The sequence below is a fragment of the Octodon degus genome, unplaced genomic scaffold (assembly GCF_000260255.1).
Source record: "Octodon degus isolate 3935 unplaced genomic scaffold, OctDeg1.0 scaffold00009, whole genome shotgun sequence".
NCBI classification, from domain to species: Eukaryota; Metazoa; Chordata; class Mammalia; order Rodentia; family Octodontidae; genus Octodon; species Octodon degus.
Genome location: NW_004524585.1, coordinates 22,751,839 through 22,774,580, shown reverse-complemented (window position 1 = coordinate 22,774,580; position 22,742 = coordinate 22,751,839). Strand labels below are relative to the sequence as shown.

At 42.1% G+C, this 22,742-nt stretch overlaps 1 protein-coding gene across 1 annotated transcript in view; it reads right to left on the bottom strand.

The window, feature by feature from the left end:
- Slco4c1 (solute carrier organic anion transporter family member 4C1) overlaps positions 1-22,742 on the bottom strand; it is a 69,439-nt gene that overhangs the window by 12,979 nt on the left and 33,718 nt on the right. Inside the window, exons 3-8 of the mRNA XM_023708614.1 lie at positions 9,781-9,960; positions 7,573-7,669; positions 5,979-6,100; positions 3,994-4,112; positions 1,045-1,189; positions 476-671 (exon numbers count right to left, since the gene is read on the bottom strand). Of these exons, the coding sequence (XP_023564382.1) occupies positions 476-671; positions 1,045-1,189; positions 3,994-4,112; positions 5,979-6,100; positions 7,573-7,669; positions 9,781-9,960 (859 nt within the window). The remainder of the gene's footprint in view (positions 1-475; positions 672-1,044; positions 1,190-3,993; positions 4,113-5,978; positions 6,101-7,572; positions 7,670-9,780; positions 9,961-22,742) is intronic.

Genomic DNA, 22,742 nt, shown 5'->3' with positions numbered 1-22,742 from the left:
GGCGGGGCTGGCTGGCATGTGGTGCTGGGGGATTGAACCGCGGTCCCTGTGCTTTGCTAAGCTTGTTCTAAGTAGGTGCTTTAGAACACTGAGCCATCTCCCCAGCCCATTCAGGATGACTTCCAATATTCAAACTACTAGGAAACAAATTGAAACCACAGCAGATGTGAATTTCTCAGAGGCAAAGTTTGTATTGTACCAGTCTTTGCTTCCAAGCCAAGCACACTGCCCAGCACATGGAAATTGTTTCTTAGATAAATCTCTGAATAAACAGATTATGTAAGAAGATATCTTACATAATCTATACACACACACACACACACACACACACACACACACACAAGCACACTCTTACATCTTATTTTCTACTTTTTTAAAAGTTCAATATTTTTCACAAAGTCAGTTCCTCATCATTTGATTTTAAAATGGATGCCCAGTTTCTTCTTCTGCCACTGGTACGAAAGAGCATACATACCCGTTATAGGACTCAGAGACACCTGCGAATGGCTCGTTTTTACATTTGGCACAAATTAGCAAAAACGTCAGCACAAGGGCGACTCCCGAAGTGAGCAAGGCGAGCTTCATGGCATGTTTACATGTCATTTTGAACTTTGAAACGATGACACCACCGAGAATCTGCCCAAGAGCAGCTCCGGGAATTAAAACAGCTCCTAAGGAGAAAAACAGTGAGAAAGCACCGAGTGCGCTCAGTAACGCGGACTGACCGAGAAAAGGCACCAAGACAACTCCCCTGCAGCCGTCACACATAGAACTATCTGTCCAACGCAGGAATATATGCATAAATGCCTGAACAGCTCCAGCAAGTAAGCGCTGAGGAAAAGTCAACAGTGAACCTTAAGATTTCTCTTTAGTGTGCAGGGTTTTTCTCCCTGAGTCCATAAAATAAACTGATCTCAGAAAATTAAAAATCACAGTAAGGTGTAAATTCAGGATGTGGGATATCCAAATACTGTACATACACGCACTTATATTTTTGTGTAGAGAAAGTTATTAGAGTAAAAGAGAATAAAGAAAATGCTTCACCTCCAATGGTAGCTGCAAAGCTGGATGTCAGTCCAAACTGATTTTCTATAAGTTTAGGCAAAAATGTAGCAAATCCAGTAGTAATTAAGGCTTCTGAAGACGTTGACAGAACTAAACATACAAAGACAGTATTCCTCATCAAATTCTAAAGAAAAAATACAGTTCACCAAATAAATAACTCTGATCATATTAGCAAAGGTAACATTCAAATGATAGTGCAATCAAATGGCAAAAAATTATAATACATACCATGTACTTATTATTTTTTAAAATTGTGTATGCGCATGTCTGCTGTGTTTTTTTTATTTTGTTTGCTTGTTTTTTTTATGTATTTAGTACAGGATCTACAGGGTGTCACTACACAGGTTGGACTTGTAGTGATCCTCCTGTTTTCAGCCTCCCAAGTGCTGGGATTGTAGGCACAAGGAGTCACCATGCCCACTCTGTGCTTATTGTTAAAAACTGTAGCTTTGTACACCATAAAAATTCAGCCATGGATAACTGCTAGACAGAGCACCTAAAGGACTGATAAATGATTTTGTCTTTATCAGACTCAAGGGGCCAGGAGGGAGGGCGAAACCTATTTAAAAATCTTGTCGTGGGCCAGCAAGATAGCTCAGCAGTCTAAAGTGCCTGCTTAGTCAAGCTTAGGCAGGTGCAGAGGACTATGGTTCAATCCCCAGTACCAGATGCCATGTCAGCCAGCCAAAAAAAAAAACAAAACAAAAAAAAGATTATAGTTAAAAAAGTTATGGCCATGGTAGTTTACCATGAGCTCCCCTATCCTGACCCACAGAGATCAATAACTGCATTAGATATGGGTGCATTTTAATCCATGTCGCCATTTTTGAAGATTATAAAATGGAAAGCTAGCCTGGAAACACTAAATAAATACAGTCAAGGGATATAAGATTGTAAGCATTAGAAAGATTTTTGCACTTGTTTTTTTTTTTTTTTTTTTTTTTTGGAATATAGTAAGCCCATAGCAAATCCTCATGGGAGACTCGAAGAAATTCTTGCTCTTGATCAATTTCAATTGCGAAGCCTTTTAGTATGTTTCCCTTTTGCTTTCATGCTAAAAGGGAAAATATGATTCTAGGTGTTCAGGGCTGTTATTAATTATGATAGTTGTATAAAATTGTTTCACTGTGTTTGTTCAATTATTTTATTTTATGTATATTGTTCACAGCTTTGGGGGAAAACATACTAACTGTTGTTCCTTATAAATGGTGCACATTATTGACATAGACAAATGACCTTTCTAATTTTTTTGTTTGATTTTTTTATTTGTTGGTTCCAGAGATCAAACTCAGGACTCCGTGTCAGTCAGGTAGGCACTCATGCCACAGAGCTATCTGTCTCGCTGAGCTCCTCTAATTGCTTCTGATTTTTTAAAGCAAAGGTTGCCTTCCCCAGTCTTATTCGAAATGTCCATACTACAGACCTACCACTTGTTTGATTTCTGAAATTGTGTTCCGAATTCCTTCCTGCACTAGTGCTTGCTTCGGAAGCACCTATACTGACTCTGGGGCGCAAGAGGTGAAGGACTTAAGGCAGCACAGGGACCGTGCTCTCTAAGCTCAGGACACGGCACTGCCCCTCAGGGAAAGCACGCAGGAATCAAGAGCGTCAGATGAGTGGAAGGCTGGGCACCTGACACAGCTGGCCGTACTGACCAAGGGCTCTGAAGCCTTCCACTTAGGCATAACTAGCATAGTTCCTAGAGTCAGACATAGATTTTTAAAATTCACAAAACTTACACATGGAAATAGCAAGTCAAGATGCATGCGTGGAACTTCCCAAATGCCACACATTTAAGTAAAAAGACTGAACAATACCCAGAGACTAATGAGATGAAAGGGAAATAATCCAAAAGCATTCATGTGGCCAGAAAAATCAGTCAAGGATACTTCAGTGATGTCCTAGTCCAAGAATAAAAGGCTATACACATAAAGACCTGAATCTGAATCCCTAAGCAGAAAGCCACGGGAATTAGAAAAGAACAACAGTGAGTAACGGCTATTGATAATGTAAATTAGAATTTATAAAACACACAGCAGAAGTCTTATAAAGTAATAGTAGTTGGAATTAAACTTATCAACAATCACACAACAACATGCATGTCTATGGCAGCGGAGAGAGGCTGAAAGGTAATGGAGAACTATGAAACATGGACAGAGCCAATACAACAACTCGCACAATTTCAGTTCTCCTACCCTGGAATTGTTTCACCTTAAGCGCAACGAGGTAACCCGGCTGTGTGTGTGTGGTAGTGCAAGCCTGTAACTGCCGCACTCCGTGCACTGAAGGCAGAAAGACTGCAAGCTTGAGGTGCCTGGCTACACAGTGAGACCCGCCTCCAGAGATGATAAGCTGCCGGGCGTGGCAGTGCACCCCTGTAATCCCAGTGCTGGAGAGGCTGGGGCAGCAGGATCACCGAGAGTTCAGGCTCAGCCAGGTTGCATAGTGAGGTCTACATAGTGAGTTCAAGGTCAGACTGGACGACATAGTGAGACCCTATGTCAAAAAATCAGTTTGAAGAGTTGTTTCTAAGCTAGAATGGCCGTTAGTAAGCAAATAAGAATACATTATATGGGGAAATGAGGGTATAATGACTCAAATATTTGCTTAGATGGTATGTTTTTAAAAATTCATTTTGCATATTGTTAAGCTTAAATAATATCTGTAGTTGATATGATGAGGTGAATTGAATGAGAGCACTTATTAAGCAATAATAAAGTCATCTTGGTTTAACTTTCAAAAAAAAGAATACATTATAAAATTTTGCGTGGTAATGTATGTATGCATATTGCATGTTTGAATGAATGTATGGCTCTCTGTACACAGTACAAATACACAACTTATGTACATGTGCACACACACATATATATGTACACATGTGCAAGAGAAAGAGACAGAAAGAGAAAAAGAGAAAACATTTTATTGTACCTTTAGAGCTGCTGGAAAGTCTTTAATAGTTTGCCCGAAATCCTCATCTAGATGTGATAAGGCGCTGCTTTTACTCTGATGTGTCTGGGAAGTTTTTGCAGCTTGAATTTTTGCTGTACCTACAAATACAGGAAGCTTATTTGCTCTGTCATTTCATTCATTTTTTTCCTTCCACTCCCTTCTACTTCTTATCCCTAGCCCCTCCCTTCCCTTCCTCTCCTGGTCCCTTTCTTCCTACTTCCCAATATCTATCACCTGTTTTCATCCTTATTTACCCTTCAAGTTTCTCACAGAAGAGAAAAAATGTAATATTAAAGCAGGTGTGTTTAATTTATTTCGTTAAAAGTATGGCCTCAAGCCAGCTAGATAGCTCAGAGGTCTAAGTGCCTGCATGGCAAGCTCAGGGACCCCGATTCAATCCCCAACATCACAGGCCAAGCTGGTTCACCCTAGGCACACTGAGCTGGCCACCGAGACTGGGCGTGGTGGCACACACCTGTGATCCCAGTGTTGAAGAGGCTGCAAACAGGCAGATCACTATGAGTCTGAGCTGCGTAGTGAGACCCTATAGCAAATACATACAAAAATACTAACAACAACAACAAAAAGTATGGCCTCAAGGTGTACTTATCTAAAAATGCCTAAACTCTATCCTTTGTTATGGCGGAGCAGTAGGATTACTTTTTCACTGACACATACTTCCACAATGATATAAATTCCATAACACAAGAGATCAGTTCCCCTCTGTGAACAAAACTGTTCAGATATTTGTCATTAGGGGGAGCTAGGAGCTGGACTTCATCCACACTAAGTAAGTGTCAACCAGTCTAAACGTCAAAACTTCTCTCCCAACACATCCTCTTGTCCATTGAAGTCTTAATTTTTTCTCCCTATCAAATAGTTCTTTTTAAATCATTTACATATAAACTGTATTTATGTCTTTTTTCTCTTCTTCCTTAAGGGAAAAATATGACTAACAGATAAATAATATTTGCTATATATCACCGTGAACCTTTGATTTTCAGTAACGGTACTGTGAATAAATCTCAAGAAACAGTCAACATACAGAATTAGTAATTGCATGGCCCAGCGTATAAAGAAATCGATGAGTCCATTTACTTCTGGTCTGTCAAATTTTATTTTTTTATTTGTTTTCTATGTATTTAGTACAGGGTCTACAAGGCCTCAACTACATATATCGGACTCACTCGTACTGATCCTCCTGTGTTCAGCCCCCCAAGTGCTGGGATTACAGTTGTGCACCATCACACCCAGTCTCAATCTCCATCTCAGCGTGCCCCAAGGGTGGGGCTGGCACAGCAGGCCAGGGATCAAAGCCCAGGCCCTATGCTCTGTCAAGTTTTAATTTGCCTATTTCCAAAAGTCAATCATCTATTCTGATGCAAATGTCAATGGAAATACATCCCTTCAACCTAGAGAAAAATAGTTCTATAGGTATGCATTTTAATTACAGAAGCATGATCTCATGAAGGAAAATTTTCTTTTATGAAAAGTCTAATATTGAAATTTTAATAATGAAATTTGGTAAAAATGGGTACTACAGCATAACTTTGATAAAAACTAAAAATAAAAGTACTTGCACTTTCGACTACAAGTAATTAAGATGAAAGATGTAAAGCAGGTTGGTCCTTGGAATGAGTGACTAACTGAACACAAACTAGTATTTTGAAAGATACTCTACCTTGCATACACTTAAAGTAAGAACTGATAAAAAATACAATAAACAAATTTACTGAGTAATAGACATGAACAGTTTTATTATTAATTAAAAACAGAGAAAAATGTCAAGGTTAAGATTGTTAGTCAATATATTCTAAAATAAATATAAATATGTGAAAGTGTATATAGGCCAACAATTGAGGTTTTATAAAATAAGGTGAATCTGTTTCATATTTATCGTGGAGAAAACAACATCTGGCCTAGAATTGGAATAAAACATTTGAACTTAAAGAAAACAAGTTTACCTGGTAAATGTTTTGGAAAGCAAGAGAAAGGTATTATCAAAGACCAAGCGAAGATCCAGGACACAAGAAATCCAATCCACCAAGCCCCCAGCCATCGAGGGTCATCTTTAGTGATATCAACGCTACACGAGAGAAAAGCAGAAGTAAAGGTCAGATCATCTTGCTCATTACAGCTCAGCTGTGAAGACCATATGGCTTACAGCTCAAGCGCAGACAGCAGAGTAGTGCTATCATAGCCAACTTTCAATGAAGCCATTGTGCTGACAATAGCACACACAAATAGGTTTAGAAAGTATTTTCAACCAACAAATACGATGTTGTTTCAGCCTCCCAGCACTGGCATTACAGGAGCGCACCACCACACCCAGTCTTGGTGGTTGGCTCAGGGCACCCGGGGCAGGGCTGGCATGGCATGTAATACCGGGGATCTAACCCAGGTCCTTGTGCTTGCCTAGGTAGCACTTAGACTGCTGAGCCATCCCCACGGCCCTAAATGTCACTTCTTAAAAACCTGACTCTGTGCTTCCAGCACTACTTCTGCATGCCTTTGAATAGTGTTTAAATCACTAGCCTCAACCAGCAACTGGAAGAACAGAGATCTAGGGACACATTTTCTTATTCATTGTTCAGGTCACACCAAGGGTTATGCAGTTGTGACCTATCAACTTGCTCAATGGCAAAATAAGGGGCCTCATCAAGGTCCTTAGTGTCTACATTTAAAAAAGGAGAGGATAGGTACCTTAGTGGTAAGGGGGGATTTGGGAGTGAACTAGTCTACCTCAAATCATGAGTTGACCATTTACTAATGCATAGGTATCAACTGTGGTATGGGATGGTTGGGAGGAGTAAGCGAAATAAAATAATGTGGTGCAAGTTACCACGAAAATGTCAGAACAAAAATGTATGCTTAGAAGAGTGTGGGATTGGGCTGGTGAGATGGCTCAGTGGTCTAAAGCACCTACTTAGAACAAGCTTAGCAAAACACAGGGACCGCGGTTCAATCCCCCAGCACCACATGCCAGCCAGCCCCGCCCCCCCCCAGGGCTGAGCTGGCCACACACACACACATACACACATAAATAAATAAATAAAATTAAGAAAAAAAGAAGAGTGTGGGATTAATGTTATCTATTATTATTATATTGTCACAGCTGTTAAAGTGACATAATTTGTATCAGTATGCCATTATAAGAGCTACCAGAGGCCCTACTCTGAGAATCATAGTCTTTTGAGTACTTGAGGCTATCTATGTAGGCTAAATAAATCTAATGAAAATACAACTGTTATTGACTTCTTTTTTAAAATAAAAATTTAATTTCACCAGGTTACTGTATTATACACCCATAATTATGAATAAGGAGAAGCTATAGTATTGATTCATGAAGCTTAAAGTAATATATCATTCAAAAATTGTGTATAGTCAAGTTTTGTTTCCTAAAACATCCCTCCACAGCATCGCTGGTGTAGTGGTATCATGCAAGATTCCCCCTAAAACGTCCCTCATGCCATTCTGAGTAAATAGGATGAAAGCATTCCACCCATGATGTCAGCATTATGAAAGAAAAGAAAAATAAAATAAGAGAAATGTCCTTGCCTCTGTCCTACAGCAAAATCAATGTATACGTTTAGCAGCTGTCCTCCCAACACGTAGCCGATGGCAGGGCCAAAGAGCGACATAGAATAGCCAATCCCTAGAAGAAGAAAAAAAGACATTGGAAATACCCACGTGTCCTTTTCTTTATCTGGCTAGCAATAAGAAGGAAGAAAAATCATTTATGTAGAAAAATCTCAATGACTAGATCTAAATCAAAATTATACAGGCTTTCCATAAAAAGTAGCTTCTGCATGGTATTACTCGGTTGATGGTTAAGTCAAGTAACTTAACATGCATGACTCACTGTAAAAGCTGTTTGACTATAATAATAATTACAATAAACCCAATAATTAAAATCCATGGAAAGTTACGTTCCCCTGTGTTAGGGGTAGCGGCTCTACCATTATCCCATTGGTGACAATGATAATTATTGTTTATAATCTTGTGGAAGAAAATGATGTGAAGTAACATCTCCCCGCGCTGCCCTCACGTGGAAAGCACTCTACTTCGCACTGACATAAATGTGAAACCTGGCTCTGTGGACAGGTCTGTTTCTGAAGAGTGAGCCATTTGTTCTCAGCAAGTCTAACAGCAGGATTCAGTTGAGTTGCTGTCTGTCAAATATTTAATTTTTGCCATATATAATTTAGAGCTTTGCAAAACAAAATTCAGTGTTTTACCATCCTTGAGATTTTATTAGCTGCTGAGAATAATAAACTTTGTTCATACTCAAAACTAAGCACATAGGTGGTCAAAAAATTCCTATGCACAAGATAAGTCTAACACACAGCTCATCTGAAAACAAGTAAGAATTTTATTTTCCCTTTTTCTTTTTAATTTTTATATTTGGTACAGGATCTCCCTACGCAGCTTGGACTCATACTGATCCTCCTCTTTTCGGCCTCACCAGCAATAGGATTACAGGCGTACACCACCCCGCCGGGTCTCGGTTGCCGGCTAAGTGAGCACCAGGGGCTGGCCTGGCAGGGCATGTGGTGCTGGAGATCGAACCTTGGTCCCTGCACTTGCCTAAACAAGTGTTTAGTCTGTTGCGATATCTCACCGGCCTTTACAGAACTTTCTCTTTCAACCACCTTATTTTATAGTTGTACTTTATAATGCAAAATATATTAGTAGAAAAACCCAAGTACATAATTTATAAAGGATTGAGTGTGCATATATAAAGGAACCATGCTCAGAATATTTCAGGACTAAGAGTACACGATTTAGATGCTGGAGCTCGGCATGGTGGTGCACACCTACAGTCCAGCAGGCAGTGGCTGGATCACTGAGTTTGAGGCCAACCTGAGCTACAAAGAGAATCCAAGGTCAGCCTGAACTGCACAGCAAAAGCCCACCACAAAACAGACCAAAAAAACCCTGCTGGAAATGTGTCATTTATAAATTGTTTTGGTTGATGGACTTTCAAAAATAGCTTCCAGTTGGCCCACACTGATAAAATTGTGAAGACACTAGTTATCAACTTAAAGTCATAAAACTGCTTCAGAAGTTTCCATAGTAAGCTTTCTGAAGTTCAGAAGGGAATGTGGTAATGGAAGACACAGGAAGGAGGAAAAGTATTTATCACATATTATGAACATGCATACTAACATTCAGTGACTGGGCAATAATTCTCTATGATAATATATGGTAACCATATAAAACAAGATAATATAAAGTAATAAAGAGAAAACTGAATAATTAAATGCTGGGCCTTGCATAGTCTATTTAGCTCCAGGCCTCAGGGAATAATTTACAAGGAACTTAAACTACAGAACAAACAAAAATGAGCCATGTATTCAAAAATTTTAATGTTCTGTGGAAAACTCCACCGCATTTCTGGACGCCTTCTGTGGCTAATATGGTGGACTCCAGAAGTTCACACAAGAGCCAGTAAGTCACAATCTCCACACCCCATGTCTGGGATTCAAGCAACCAAGACGAAAGGCTGCTTGGATGACTCATGCCATCCAGTAAGGTTCGCATAGCCGGAGCAGGACGTCAAGAGCAGCCACTAGGTGTTCTATTCCCTGACTTGATAGGATGGTCAGGAATTAAATACATAAACATTACACTGCACTTACCTCATGGAAACACCTACCGCATGGTGAGAAACTTTTTAATAAGCCTATGTTATGCTTTACTCTACACTACACAAACAAGAAGACAAAATGATACTGAGACTGTTCCAGTAAAGAGCGGACTCACCTATGTAGAGGGAAGCTTTGTGTGTGGGCACAGACTCATCGATGAAGGCTGTGCCCAGGGTGTACAGAGGGGTGCCCCCGACCCCCAGCAACAGCTGGCCCAGGATGAAGATGTACAGGTAGTTAGAAAGCGAAGATCTCGAAGACGTGCAGCTCGTGCTGTTTCTGGCTAAGCAAGTATCTTTGGTGGAAAACAAAAAGGCAATTCATAGAAAGTCAGCTCATTATTTAAGTATCTTGTCTAGCATAATCTTTAATTATTTCTTCCAATCACTTCATTTTGGTATTCAAACTACTTAGAGTACTACAGAAAATAAGGGGAAAATGTTACATGCCAGCACTTAGAAAATATACAGCAAAACTAAGAAGTATTACATGAAGAATCAAAATGAATGAGATTTATTTATTTATTCATTTATTTGTATTTTAGTAAGGGTCTGTCTACAGGGTCTCACTATGTAGATCAGACTCATAGTGATCTGCCTGTGTTCAGTCTCCCAAGAGCTGGGATTACAGGCAAGCACCACCACACCCAGTCTCAGTTGCCATCTCAGCACACCCAGGGGTGGGGGCAGCATGGTAGTCTGGGGACTGAACTTCTGTCCCCTGTGTCTGACTAAGCAGGCACTTTAATCCACTGAGCTATTTGGCTGGCCCTAAAAATGAATGAATTTTAAATAAACCAATCTAAACACAATCAAAGCAACTGGTGCCATGGAATTACAGTTTCTAGATTAAGACAGAAAAAGGTAGGTTTTTTTTTTTTTCCCAAGTCAGAAATTCAAAATAACCAATATAATTTACTTTACATACATTTGAAAGCCATACTTACATTACAGGATTTTTTTTTCAATGTATTTGGTATAGGGTCTCACTACACAGCTCAGACTCGAAGTGATCCTCCTGTTTTCAGCCTCCCCAGTGCCGAGATTACAGGTGTGTGCCACCACCCCAGTCTCAGTGACCAGCAAGGCATGCCCAAGGTTCCAGGGCCACACAGCATGTGATGCCAGGGATCGAACCTTGGTCCCTGCACTTTGCCTAAGCAGACACTTAGTCCACTGAGCTATCTCACCAGCCCCATTGTAGCATTTTGACCAAAGTAGTAAATATAAATATTTACTATGAAGCAAAAAAATTGAACTTACATCTAGTTCTCTTTTATAGTCCAAACTGTTTTATTAAATTTCTTTTTTGGAAAAAAAAATTGTTTTCTGAAACAATATTCAGGGGGCCAGGGAGATGGCTCAGTGGAATGAGTGCTTCCCTGGCAAGTGCAAGGGCCTGAGTTCAATCCCTGGTTCCGCAAAAACAAAAACAAATCAAAACTTGAAACAATATTCAGGGTTGGGGCTAGGGATATAGCTCAGAGGCACAAGTACCTGCCTGGCAAGTACAAGGTCCTGAGCTCGATGCCTGGTACAAAAAAAAAAAAAAAAAAAAAAATTTAGGGTATTAGGGTATTGCTATGAATATCATCAAAGGAAAAAATAGATATCTTTAAGATGTGATTGCAATCTTTTTTAAAAAATAACATTAAGAGTAAAGATAGAATATCACACTACATCCATATTTCTTATACTCATTTAGTATTAACGAAATGAGATGCCTGTGAAAAGCACTATTTCCAAAACTTTCTCTCTCAAGCTGACACAACTACTCAGGGATCAACGTTTAACAACAGCCTCAGTTCATTTCACTTTCATTTCCTTTATTTAGGTGAAGACTAATTACTTTCTCATGGGTAAGCACAGCCCCTCGAGATTTTTCTACCTGGTGTCAAGAAGCTAAGTTCACAGTCATCCAATTAAGCTCACAGTTATGCAAATCCAGGCATAAAACACACACTCTTACATTTCAAATATACCTTCCAAGATTATATGTTCATATTATAGTGCATTGATAAGTATCTTGGCAGATAACTTGTATCTGTAATTGCAGCAATCTACTTTATCCATCAACTCCCTCGCCACAGCAAGCATGTCAAACGGCACAGAAGAGTATCAGGAGCAAACCAAACTCCCTCCTGCCGGCGCGTGCTTTACTCAGCCCGACCTAGCTTGGAAGCAGGTAAAATTGAACTTACATCTAGTTCTGCAGGCAGTGGGGCCGTTTACAATCAAGTTGCAGACACTCAATTTCCACACACCTGTAACCACACTACACATAATTATCTGTATATTCAACGGTTTAAAGTTTTCACTCAAATCCTGGCATCTTTTTCTCTTACTGAGATAAGGACTTACTATGTTGCTCAGACTGGTCTCAAACTCCTAGGCTCAAACTCTTCTGACTCAGCTTGCTTGCTTGTTTGCTTTTCTTCCTTCCTTCCTTTTTTCCTTCCTTCCTTCCTTCCTTCCTTCCTTCCTTCCTTCCTTCCTTCTTTCTTTCTTTCTTTCTTTCTTTGTATTTAGAAGAGGGTCTACAGGGTCTTACTACATAGATTGGTCTCATAGTGATTCTCCTGTTTTCAGCCTCCCAAACTCTGGGATTACAGGCATGTGCCACCACACCTAGCCTCAATCACAGTCTCAGTGTGCCCTGGGGAGGGGGCCGGCACAGCATGCCAGGGATTCTTTTTCAATTTGAGATAGTCTTGCTATGTAGTACTGGCTGGTCTTGAACTCACTATGTAGCCCAGGATGTCCTCAAACTCAAGGCAATCTTCCTGCTTCAGCCTCTGGAATACAGAGATTACAAGCACGTGCCACCACACCCCACTGCCTCAATCATCCAAGTAGCTGGGATTACTGACCTATTTGCCCCTAGGTACTGACATCTTATAGCCTGAACTTAAAACTATTAAAATGTGATTGCTGGCATTGTTACAATATTCTACAGCATCAATTTCCCATCATTTATTTTCCTAGCCTACTGTATATATTTTAAAATCATGTAATGGATACTATCATACATATTTAATTCATTTTCGTTCTTCCATTACAATTTTGTGGCATGTATTTTCCTCTTACTTTTGAAATTTTTCAGCATTGAGAACTAATAGCAACACCTCACCCACACAAGGCACATGCGCTAGCATCGAGCCACAGCCAATGCTTTCTTACAATTTCTTTTTGAGGCAGGATCTCACTGGTTGCCCAAACTGACCTCAGACTTCGTATCCTCCTGCCTCAGACTCTCATGTAGGTGGGTTCTAACCTTGACCTGTGCTACAGTACCCAGAACCTACAATTCTACATCCACCTTGACACAGTTGGGCAATCCCATCTGCAGGATGGGTTTGAAAAGACAGTACTGCTAGGTCAAGTGTACAGTATAGGTTTCGATACTACTTTAGCAAAGAGATACACAAACATGAAGTCCAACCAACATTGCAGTAGCACTTCACACAATAAAATTTAAATTACTACTGATCACATTAGTTAAAAAGAACAAACATTTTTTTTAACTTTTAAAAGTTATTGAGGGGCTGGGGAGATAGTTTGGCAGTCTAAGTGCCTGTCTGGCAAGTGCAAGGACCTGGGTTCAATCCCCAGTACCACATGCTGTGACTGCCTTGCCAGCCACTGAAACCGGGTTTGGTGGCACATGTCTGAAATCCCAGTGCTGGGGAGGCCTAGACAGGAGGATCACTACAAGTTCAAGTTGTGTAGCAAGATCTTGCACCAAATAAATAAAGATTATTTTTTAAAAAATCTTTATAAAAGAAAGAGGCTAGAGAAATAGTTGAGCAGACTATGGGCCTGCTTAGGCAAGCACAGGGACCAGGGTTTGATCCTCGACACCACATGCTGTACCAGCCCTGCCCCTGGGAGTGCTGAGCTGACCACCAAATTGGGCATAGTGGTGCATGTCTGTAATCCCAGTGCTGGGGAGGCTGAAAGCAGAGGGATCACAAGTCTGAGCTGCGAGTAGTGAGACCCTGCAGCAAACAAATACATAAAAATAAATAAAATAAAATAAGAAAGAAAGAAATTCCCAGGCCCAGCCAGATAGCTCAGTGGACTAAAGCACCTGCTTAGGCAGAGCACAGTGGCTGGGGTTCAATCCCCAGCATGCTGTACTGACCCTGACCCCAGGGCATGCTGAGACAGGTTTGAGACTGTGCGTGGTGGTGCACACCTGTAATCCCAGCGCTTGGGAGGCTGAAAACAAGAGGCTCGCTGTAAGTCTGATCTATGCAGTGAGATCCTATAGGCCTTGTACTATATAAGAAAGAAGAAAGAAAGAAAGAAAGAAAGAAAGAAAGAAAGAAAGAAAGAAAAAAGAAAGAAAGAAAGAAAGAAAGAAAGAAAAAAGAAAGAAAGAAAGAAAGAAAGAAAGAAAGAAAGAAAGAAAGAAAGAAAGAAAGAAAGAAAGAAAGTTCCTTTTAGTCGGGCGTGGTGGTGCACACATGTAAAAGCTAGCACCTCTGAGGGTGAAGCACGAGGGTTGCCATTAGTGCAAGGGAAGCCGGGACAACACTGTAAGAACCTGTCTCAAAAAAACAGAGAAATTCTCTTGTAAAATTATTGGACTTTAAAGTGAAGGAATACTATTTTGAACAGCCAGACAAAAAGAAAAATTCACTTATGCAGAGGGAGAGCAAAGAAAAAAATCTTTTAGAGAATACAGTTCTGCCTGCCAAAAACTATTTCATTCAGAAGCGTCAGTTCCAAAGAATAAAGTACAAAATAAAATTATTACATTTCATTGTTGTAATAATTTTGTTAAATAACTAGATTCACCCATTCTGTATATTCTGTTGTATGATTAGTTGAGGAAACTGTTAAAACCAACTTCTAGTAGGAAATCAATGTCTGACAAAAAGCTTTCCACATTATTTAGAAGAGGGAGGATGCATAAGATGTATCAAAGTACAGTTAGATAAGAAAATAAGCTCGCATGGTGTGTAGCTGAGTAGGGAGATTACACTTACCAACAGCTTCTTGCACGTTTTATGACGAACCAGAGGAGAGGAGTTTAAAGGTCCAAACATAAATGATAAGTACAAGAGGATTCGGAAATGCTAATTACCTGGTTTGATCATTCGGCTCTGCACACATGGACTCATTTCTTCTCAGTCAGGTACACACGTACCCAAACGTTTGCAAATATTATTGGTCAATTACAAAGAAAACCCGGAGGAAAGGCACGAGGTTTAACGATGTACCACAAGAGGGAGCCCCTCTGTCGTGCATGAATTAGAGAAGCGCTGCCTTAAAATGAATGCTTCTGACGCCACTTTACAGGCAAACAGTGGTCCCTCTTGCCTGCTGATGTCTCTAGTGCCTTCAGCAAAAGGACAGAAGTCCAGAGACCAAGTCAGAATATTTACAAGTGAAACAGCAAGGTCAGCCTGACCTCTGGTCTGGAGCCCCAGGTCTGTGACCTAGGATCTGAGGCTGCAGACACTGCTCCCTGACCTCTTGCCACCAGTTCTGGAAGGGAGCCCAAGAGTCTGTTCTTCCAGCCCCATTTGTGAGGATGATTTCTGATTCCCAGGGAGCACCTGAAGCTCTTGGACTGGGGAGCAAGAAGCTCCGATTCCCAGGGGCCCCATTCTCCTTTATTCCTGGCATCAGGACCTTTAAGGCTCTGGCCCTGTAAGCAAAAGCAGACTCTCAGGTTGCCCCAGCGCAGAGTGCCTTCCCCTTCCATCCCTACCTCCTAGCCTCTGCCCTGAGGAGAAACGGGTGTTGCTCTTCCTCCGTGTGTACCTGACCTTCCTCAGCATCTTCTGCCTGGGGACCTTAGTGTGTTCTCACATTCCTCTCCCCTAAATAACTTTTCCATTACCCAGGTACCTGCCTTTTTCTTTTTTTTTTTATAAAACTTGCAAAAAGAAGATAAAGTCTCCATGTTTGTGACTGTGTGAATCCACCAAACACTGGGCTCAGGACAGGAATGGTCTTGGCCAGGCCTAAGGGCAGCAGGTGGCTGGGATCTGTGTCAGGACAAATATTCTTCTCCAAGATGGGATGAAGAGGCTCAAGCCCAAATGTTTATGTTTTACCTGCAACAGATGAGCCCAACAGAGGCCTCTGACCCTCTCTGATCTGGGAAACACAGTCCAGGGGGAGGAGCTCACCCAGAGCCCATCTCAGTCACTCGGCTCCTTGTGGGATCTGAGAAGCCACCTGCCTGGATGCCACCTGCACACTCTGCTCCCGGGATCCCAAGCCCACCTAGGCCAACAAAGACCTTCCCGATATCGAGAAAGACGTTGAGCAAAAGGAGCAGTGGGATTTTAACACAGTGAACAGAGAACACTGGCCACAAAAAACAAATTCAGCGAGCTGAGGAAAACTACAAATACACATTTCGTCAGGAATGAAGTCACTGTTTATGCAAAGAAACGTAGCAAAACAGAAGTGAAGTGACAGAGAAGGACGTGGTAAGAGAGCAGGTGAAATGCATGCTGTCAGAAAAAAAAAAAAAAAAGGTAAAATTAAAACTCCATGAAAATGCAGATACAATAGAAAAAGGCTCAGAGATGACTAGACCTAGCAAACACCATAGAATATTTGTTGAACAAAAAATAAGAAAAGTGAGCCAAAAGACTCGGAAAGAAAATCAGCAGAACTATTAAATGTGTGAACTGGCCAAAGGAAGTCACTTACACACATAATGGAAGGGTATGGGGAAGAAAACTAAAACCTTACGGCAAACTATCCAAAGATTTAAAAAATCTAATATTTTAATAAAATGACACAAAATTTTAAAGTATGAATGTAAATGAGTATATTTCAATTCTCCCTACCTAGGTGCCAGACAAACAGGACATAGTTGATCAGCACCAAAACATGCCATCAACCAGACCTTAAACGACTCCAAGGTCATATGATTTGGGCTTTTGAGATCCTTCCCAGAGAATAACAGCAGTGCAGGGTATGCCACATGTCCCGTTATTTCAGAATGCACAGGTGGACAAAAGCTACTAAGTACTTTGTGCTCCCACCATAAAGAATAGTAACTGATACAAGCATGTAACCGCATATAATAAATGAAAAATTTTACACAGTATTATTCATCATTACATTTTTTTCTTCATTAATGTCTCACATCTCATAATGCAGGACTCTAAAAACAACCCCACACTTTTGAAAATACCAATTAAGGTCAGAGATCTCAAGTAATGAAAAACAGCCATAATGTAATATTTAAATTTAGCCTGTCTATAGATTTAATTTTTGGTATAAGAATGTACATGTGACTTTCTCAGATTTTAAAAATCTATTCAGCAGTTATGTTTCCTCACAGTCCTTGAATTCATGATACTGGATTACTTTTCTTACCTTTCCTCTCTTCTTTTAATCTTTTTTAATCTTATCATTCTTCCAACAGATGGGCCAAGAGTTTGCATTATAGATAAGGAAACTGACAGGTCTTTATCTTGATAAAAATGTTCACAGAGATGTTCTGAATTCCTGACCTAAATGTCCTAAGTAACCTATCAAACACACACACACACACACACACACACACACACACACACACACACACACACCCCTCCAGTTTCTCCACATTCTAAGACACATCCACAGGCTAGGGCGGCCTCTGGTTCATCCAGACAGAAAGGAAAGACTGGCGGGCTTCACTGGAGTCAAGGAAACTCCTCCAGCTATCCCAGAGAAGCCCTGGTACTTGTGGTGCTAGCGGCAGCCAGGACATGCCGGCCGGCAAGAAGCCGCGGTCACTACCCATGAGTTAGCTACACAGTCACAGCTTCAAATGCTGTCAGCTGCTAAGCAAGGCAAGCTCAAAGACAACAGGGTGTTCCCTGGGCTCGTTCTGTGGAGTAGGTCCTGAACTACTGTACACATCCACGGGGCTGTCTCTGAGAGTTTCTCTCTCTTTGGTCCCCGGGTCCCATTTCTGGGGGAGTCATGACAGCAACAATTCTATCTCGTATAATGAATTCACATAATTATTGGCCAAGTACTGTCACAGAATACTGTCAACCTGATCACTCTCCCACTTGACACTGTGGGAAAGGTCCCCGAAATGTTAGCCCCGAAATGTTGGCCACCATCAGCTGTCTTCAAATGAGGTGGCAGAGAAAGTAAGGAGAGAGCGTCAGCATGGAGCACTATAGCTCTCCCTCTGTAGGTCAGAGCCTGAAAGACAAGCTCCCCGTGCTACCAGCCCATTCCTGTTCTCTGAACCACTGCTACATCTCAGTCAGACTGGGATTTGACATAGCCTTTCCCGGGTCTTCAGCTGATCTGTATTTATTGGGCTATGGAATTTTGTTTGTTTGTTTGTTTGTTTTTAACAAGTGCACTGTTGGTTAGGAGATGTTAAGGAGCACCCTACTAAGACTTCTCTTTCCAAAATATATTGTTGCTTGCCACTGTAAAGAAACAACTCACTCAGCAGACTAAGTGCCTGCTTAGGCAAGCGCAGTACCGCATGCTGCACCAGCCCCGCCCCGGGGCATGCTGAGCGGGCAACGATCAAGGCGTGATGGTGCACGCCTGTGATCCCAACGCTGAGGAGGCTGAAAACAGGAGGATCACTATGAGTCTGAGCTGCGCAATGAGACCCTGTACCAAATACATTTTAAAAAAGGCACAATTCAGTTTTCCCTTGGTATCTATTCTCCACCCCACTGACTCTGCCGGCACAGAGACCCTCTTCTCTCTTTGCTCACGTTGTATGTAGAAAAAACATAATTAACAGACAGTCAGTCTTGAATTTGAGGGAATAAGGCCTGTGTTCCACGATGCAAGAATTTATCCGTTGGATGCTAGCATTCAACAAGACCAAGGGCAGGAAGCCAAAGTTCCATGGAAGAGACTATGCAGCAAAGGACTGAGGTGTATCCATCAATCCCATTCTTTATTTTCAACCCTGTGCCCTGTGGTTACAGAAGACCTACCACCACAGTGGCTTCCACTTCAATGCATGCATGCATTAAGGAGGGAAACAAATTATTCTGCAAATCAGAGCTCCACAAGGACTGCCAAAATAGCTCAGCAGATTAAAGCACCTGCAGGCAGGCACAGGGGCTGGGGGTTCAATCTCCAGGCCTACCGTACCAGCCCTTCCTCCTCCAGGGCACACTGAGACAGCGATTGAGACTGGGCTTGGTAGTGTGTGACTGTAATCCCAGCTCTTGGGAGGCTGTAAACAGGAAGATCACTACAAGTCTGATCTAGTAGTGAGACCCTGAACACCCTGTAGACCCTCCCTAAAATACAAAAAGAAAAAAAATTCTCCACAGATACAATTCTACAGACAAATGGATTTCATGAGGGGTCTTTACCCTGTGCTTCCAATGAGTTTCTTACACAGAAGTGACATGGTATACGATACAATGAGAATGAGTACGATATTACCTAAGGCAAATGTTGGATGTTGCTAGACATACCATAGGCTGTTATAGAAAATTCCTACCCAAAATATGGGTTTATCTCAGAAAGACAAACTGCAATCAGAGCAGGCATATATTGGCTGATCTGTTTGCCTTGGAGGACTCAGGATCCGCCTCATGGGTAGTAAATCAGGTAAACGGTCTGCAGCGGAGGTAGATAAACCAGTCTTCCTGAAGCAAAGTTCCTGAGTTTTAACTCATGCTTAGCTCCTTTAATGTCATTATGGCTACTGTTATTTGGGACAATTCTGCAACTACTACAGTAGTCAGGATAAAACACATTCTCTGGGCAGACTGCCCAGGCTTGCTCTTTGGGAGACAGAGCCTCTTCCATAACTGATGCCTTCAAGTGATCGCTGCCACATACCAAATTATCCTTACACCCCGGCCCATTCCAAGAAGCACAGGGGACATCCCACAGCAAGACAGTCTTAGACCTTTCAAGCAGTTTTCATTTTTGTTTCTTCCAAGCTCTTATCTGGCTACCTGATCTAACACTGTTGTTTATGCATATTGATCTGTACCCCAGGGCTTCTTTCCTTCTGTTAAAACTGGGTTTCTGGGCTGGGGACATAGCTCAGCTATCTAAGAGCCTGCCTGGCAAGTACAAGGACCCAGGTTCGATCCCTGGTACCACATGCCATGCTGGACCAGGAACCCCAGGGACATTGTGTCGGCCCCAAAATTGGGTATGGTGGCACACACCTGTAATCCCGGAGCTGGGGAGGCTGAGACAAGAGGATCACTATGAGTCTGAGCTGCATAAAGAGGCCCTGTACCAAATCAATCAAGCAATTTTAAAAACTGAAAAAAAAAAAAAAAAAAACCTGAGTTTCTATTTTCTTGTTTATTTTATTTTTCTGAGGCAGGGACTTGCTACATAATTAAGACTGGTCTTGAACTCATGGTGAACCTCCACCACACCATGCCTCAGCCTCCCCAGTGCTGGGATTATAGGGTTCCTATTAAACATTACCTTAAAGGAATATGACTGATTGGAGCTGTTGTTCAGAGATGCCCACTTGTGGCAGATGCTAGCATACATCGCAAACTCTGTAAACCAGCCTACACTTACTCCTCTGCTAGCCAGATAACAGAAAAATTTTTGTGAGGCAGGCCCAGTGAGCAACTCAGTTGATGCTAATGAGGCCATGCCTACTTCTACCCAGCATGACAACCTCCCTCCACCTTCAGAGGAGGGAATGCAAGGCCTTCCAACCAGCAGTGGAGTGGGATGGTGCTCATGCAGTTAGCCAGGCATTCCATAGCTAACAGTACCTGCTATTTTATCTACCAGTTTACCCTTGTAAATCTTCTGATCTATGACAACAAATAAAAAAATATTCCGTCCTGTGAAATTCTGGTCTCATGGCACTGGTAATTGCATTTATGCTCAACCTACACGTCCCTGGAAATAACTCAAGAACTACTTGCCTATAAGCGTTGCAGCGGTGTTACTCCAAAAACATAGGGTCAGCCCAGGCATGGTGAGACACACCTGTAATCCCAGCCCTGAGAGGCTGAGGCAGGAGGAGCACTGTGAGTTTGAGACCAAGCCTGGACTACAAGGTAGCTCAAGGCCAGCCTGAACTTCATAGTGAGACTCTGTCTCAAAAAGACAAAAAAAAAAAAGAAAGAAAGAAAGAAAGAAAGAAAGAAAGAAAGAAAGAAAGAAAGAAAGAAAAACAATCTGTAAAGTCTTCATGATGATTTCACTCTGGAGAATACTGCTTTCCTCATACTCCACCAGCCACAGACGCTGCTCTATCTGCTACAGAACTTTATTTTGTCTCACTTTTCACTAAAATGTGGCAGCCTCGTGCATTATCTGGGCAATGGGTTGAAGTATGTAAAAAATGAAGTAAAGGATTTCTCCAAATTTTCAAAAGGAACACCAAGCACTGGACCTCACTCTTAATGTGCAAGAGGTCGGTGGATACTGTAACAGGGCCCAGTCTGTCGAGCCTGTTACATATGCAATGTTACGATACAGCTTTAAATGATCTGTGGTTTATGTACTGCCTTCCAGCATTCATAGTTTTCTAACACACTTATACTTTTCAACTATTTGAATCCATGAGTTTAATACCAGTGGGATAAAGCCCAATATGATGTTTTCCAAGATAAAATTATCACAGCACTTTTAGAGCAGAGTCCCAAACTTGGAACTGGGTTGGCTGAAGCCAGGCAACTACTTGCTGTGACAGCCAGCCCTGGGGACTGCCTGACGTTTATAGGCATCCCTGTCCCCTACCTAGGAGATGCTGGGACTATTCTACACTCCACACACTGTAATAAAAGTTTCCAGAGGTGGACAGTAAGGTCCCGTGGGAGCTATTACACTGGTTTCCTTGAGTAAGAATGGGGCTCTTCACAGCCTCACAAAGCAGCAGTCACTTAGACCTGAGAATGCAAGCTAAGTTCGTGGGCCTCTTCCAACCCACTGACTGCTTTTGTAAGTAAGAATTTATTGCAACACAACTGTGCTCACTTGATCATGTGTTGCGATGTCTACTCCCATACTAACAACAGAGTTAAGCCACTGCAGCAGACACTTGATGGTCTGCAAGCCAAAAATATTTACTGCCTTGCCGGTGAAGTCTGTGTTGTGTGCCTAGATTTTCATCTTCCTGCAGCAGTGACAATTTTCTCCTTCTCTTCTTCTAGGGTGTTGTAAGAGGAACATAGCAAGCAAAGCGACACATTTCAGCATACTCCAGTGGCAGCTAGGACGTAACTTTCCTGTGTGGTGTCAGCAGCAGTCATGAGGAACAGGAACAAGTCAATCTTAACCACTCGGGGAGCACGGCCTTAGTGCAGTTCTAGAGCAGTTTCAGAATGGTCGCTTTTGCTCAGAGATCACGAGTACCCTGTTTCCATCCTAGGTGTCAAGAGGAGAACTTGGGTTTCTACTCCATCTGGCAATAACTATCGCCCATCTATGGTGATTGCCAACTGGTGGTCAACTTGTTACACCGGGCTGAACTGAACTAGTGTGGGGCTGGGTGTAGGAGGCCCACCTGAGGATTGTTGCCCTCATCATAAGAGGCAGAACTTGAGAGGCTGTTAGAGAAGCTGTTGGAAGCTGCTTTTTCTGAGCTGGAGGAAAAAGGTCCCTCTGCTGGAGGACCTTGTCATCCTGGCCTTCATTGAGAACTTGGCTGTTCTCATCAGAGGAGGAGCTTGGGACTTTGTTGTTGCTGAGAATGGTTCATTTTGGGGGAGCTCTGGCCCTCATCATGAGCATCGCTTCCTGGCTCTGGAGGGGACAATGGAGCACTGGTCAGCCTCATGGAGAAGCTTGTCACTCTGGCTTTCCTGGTGGCCATTCAGCTTTCCTCATCCTCACAGGAGCTCAGGACTTCTCTGTTGCTGAGGCTGGCTGTGGCACCCTTCAAGGGAGTTCTGGTTCTTACCTTGAGTGCTGCTTCCTGGACCCAGCTCAGAGCCCCCAGCCTGCTGGCAAGGATCCCAGAGGCCCCAGACCTGAGCTCCCACCACTGACCTGTGGACCTTCCCAGTGAAAAGCTGTGAAACAGGCCTGCGTGAGACACTGCCGTGGGCTCTAGGCCTCCAGATGGACTTGAAGGATGTATTAGTACGAGGCCTAGGTCTTCAGCTGGATATTAGGATCCAGGGCCTTA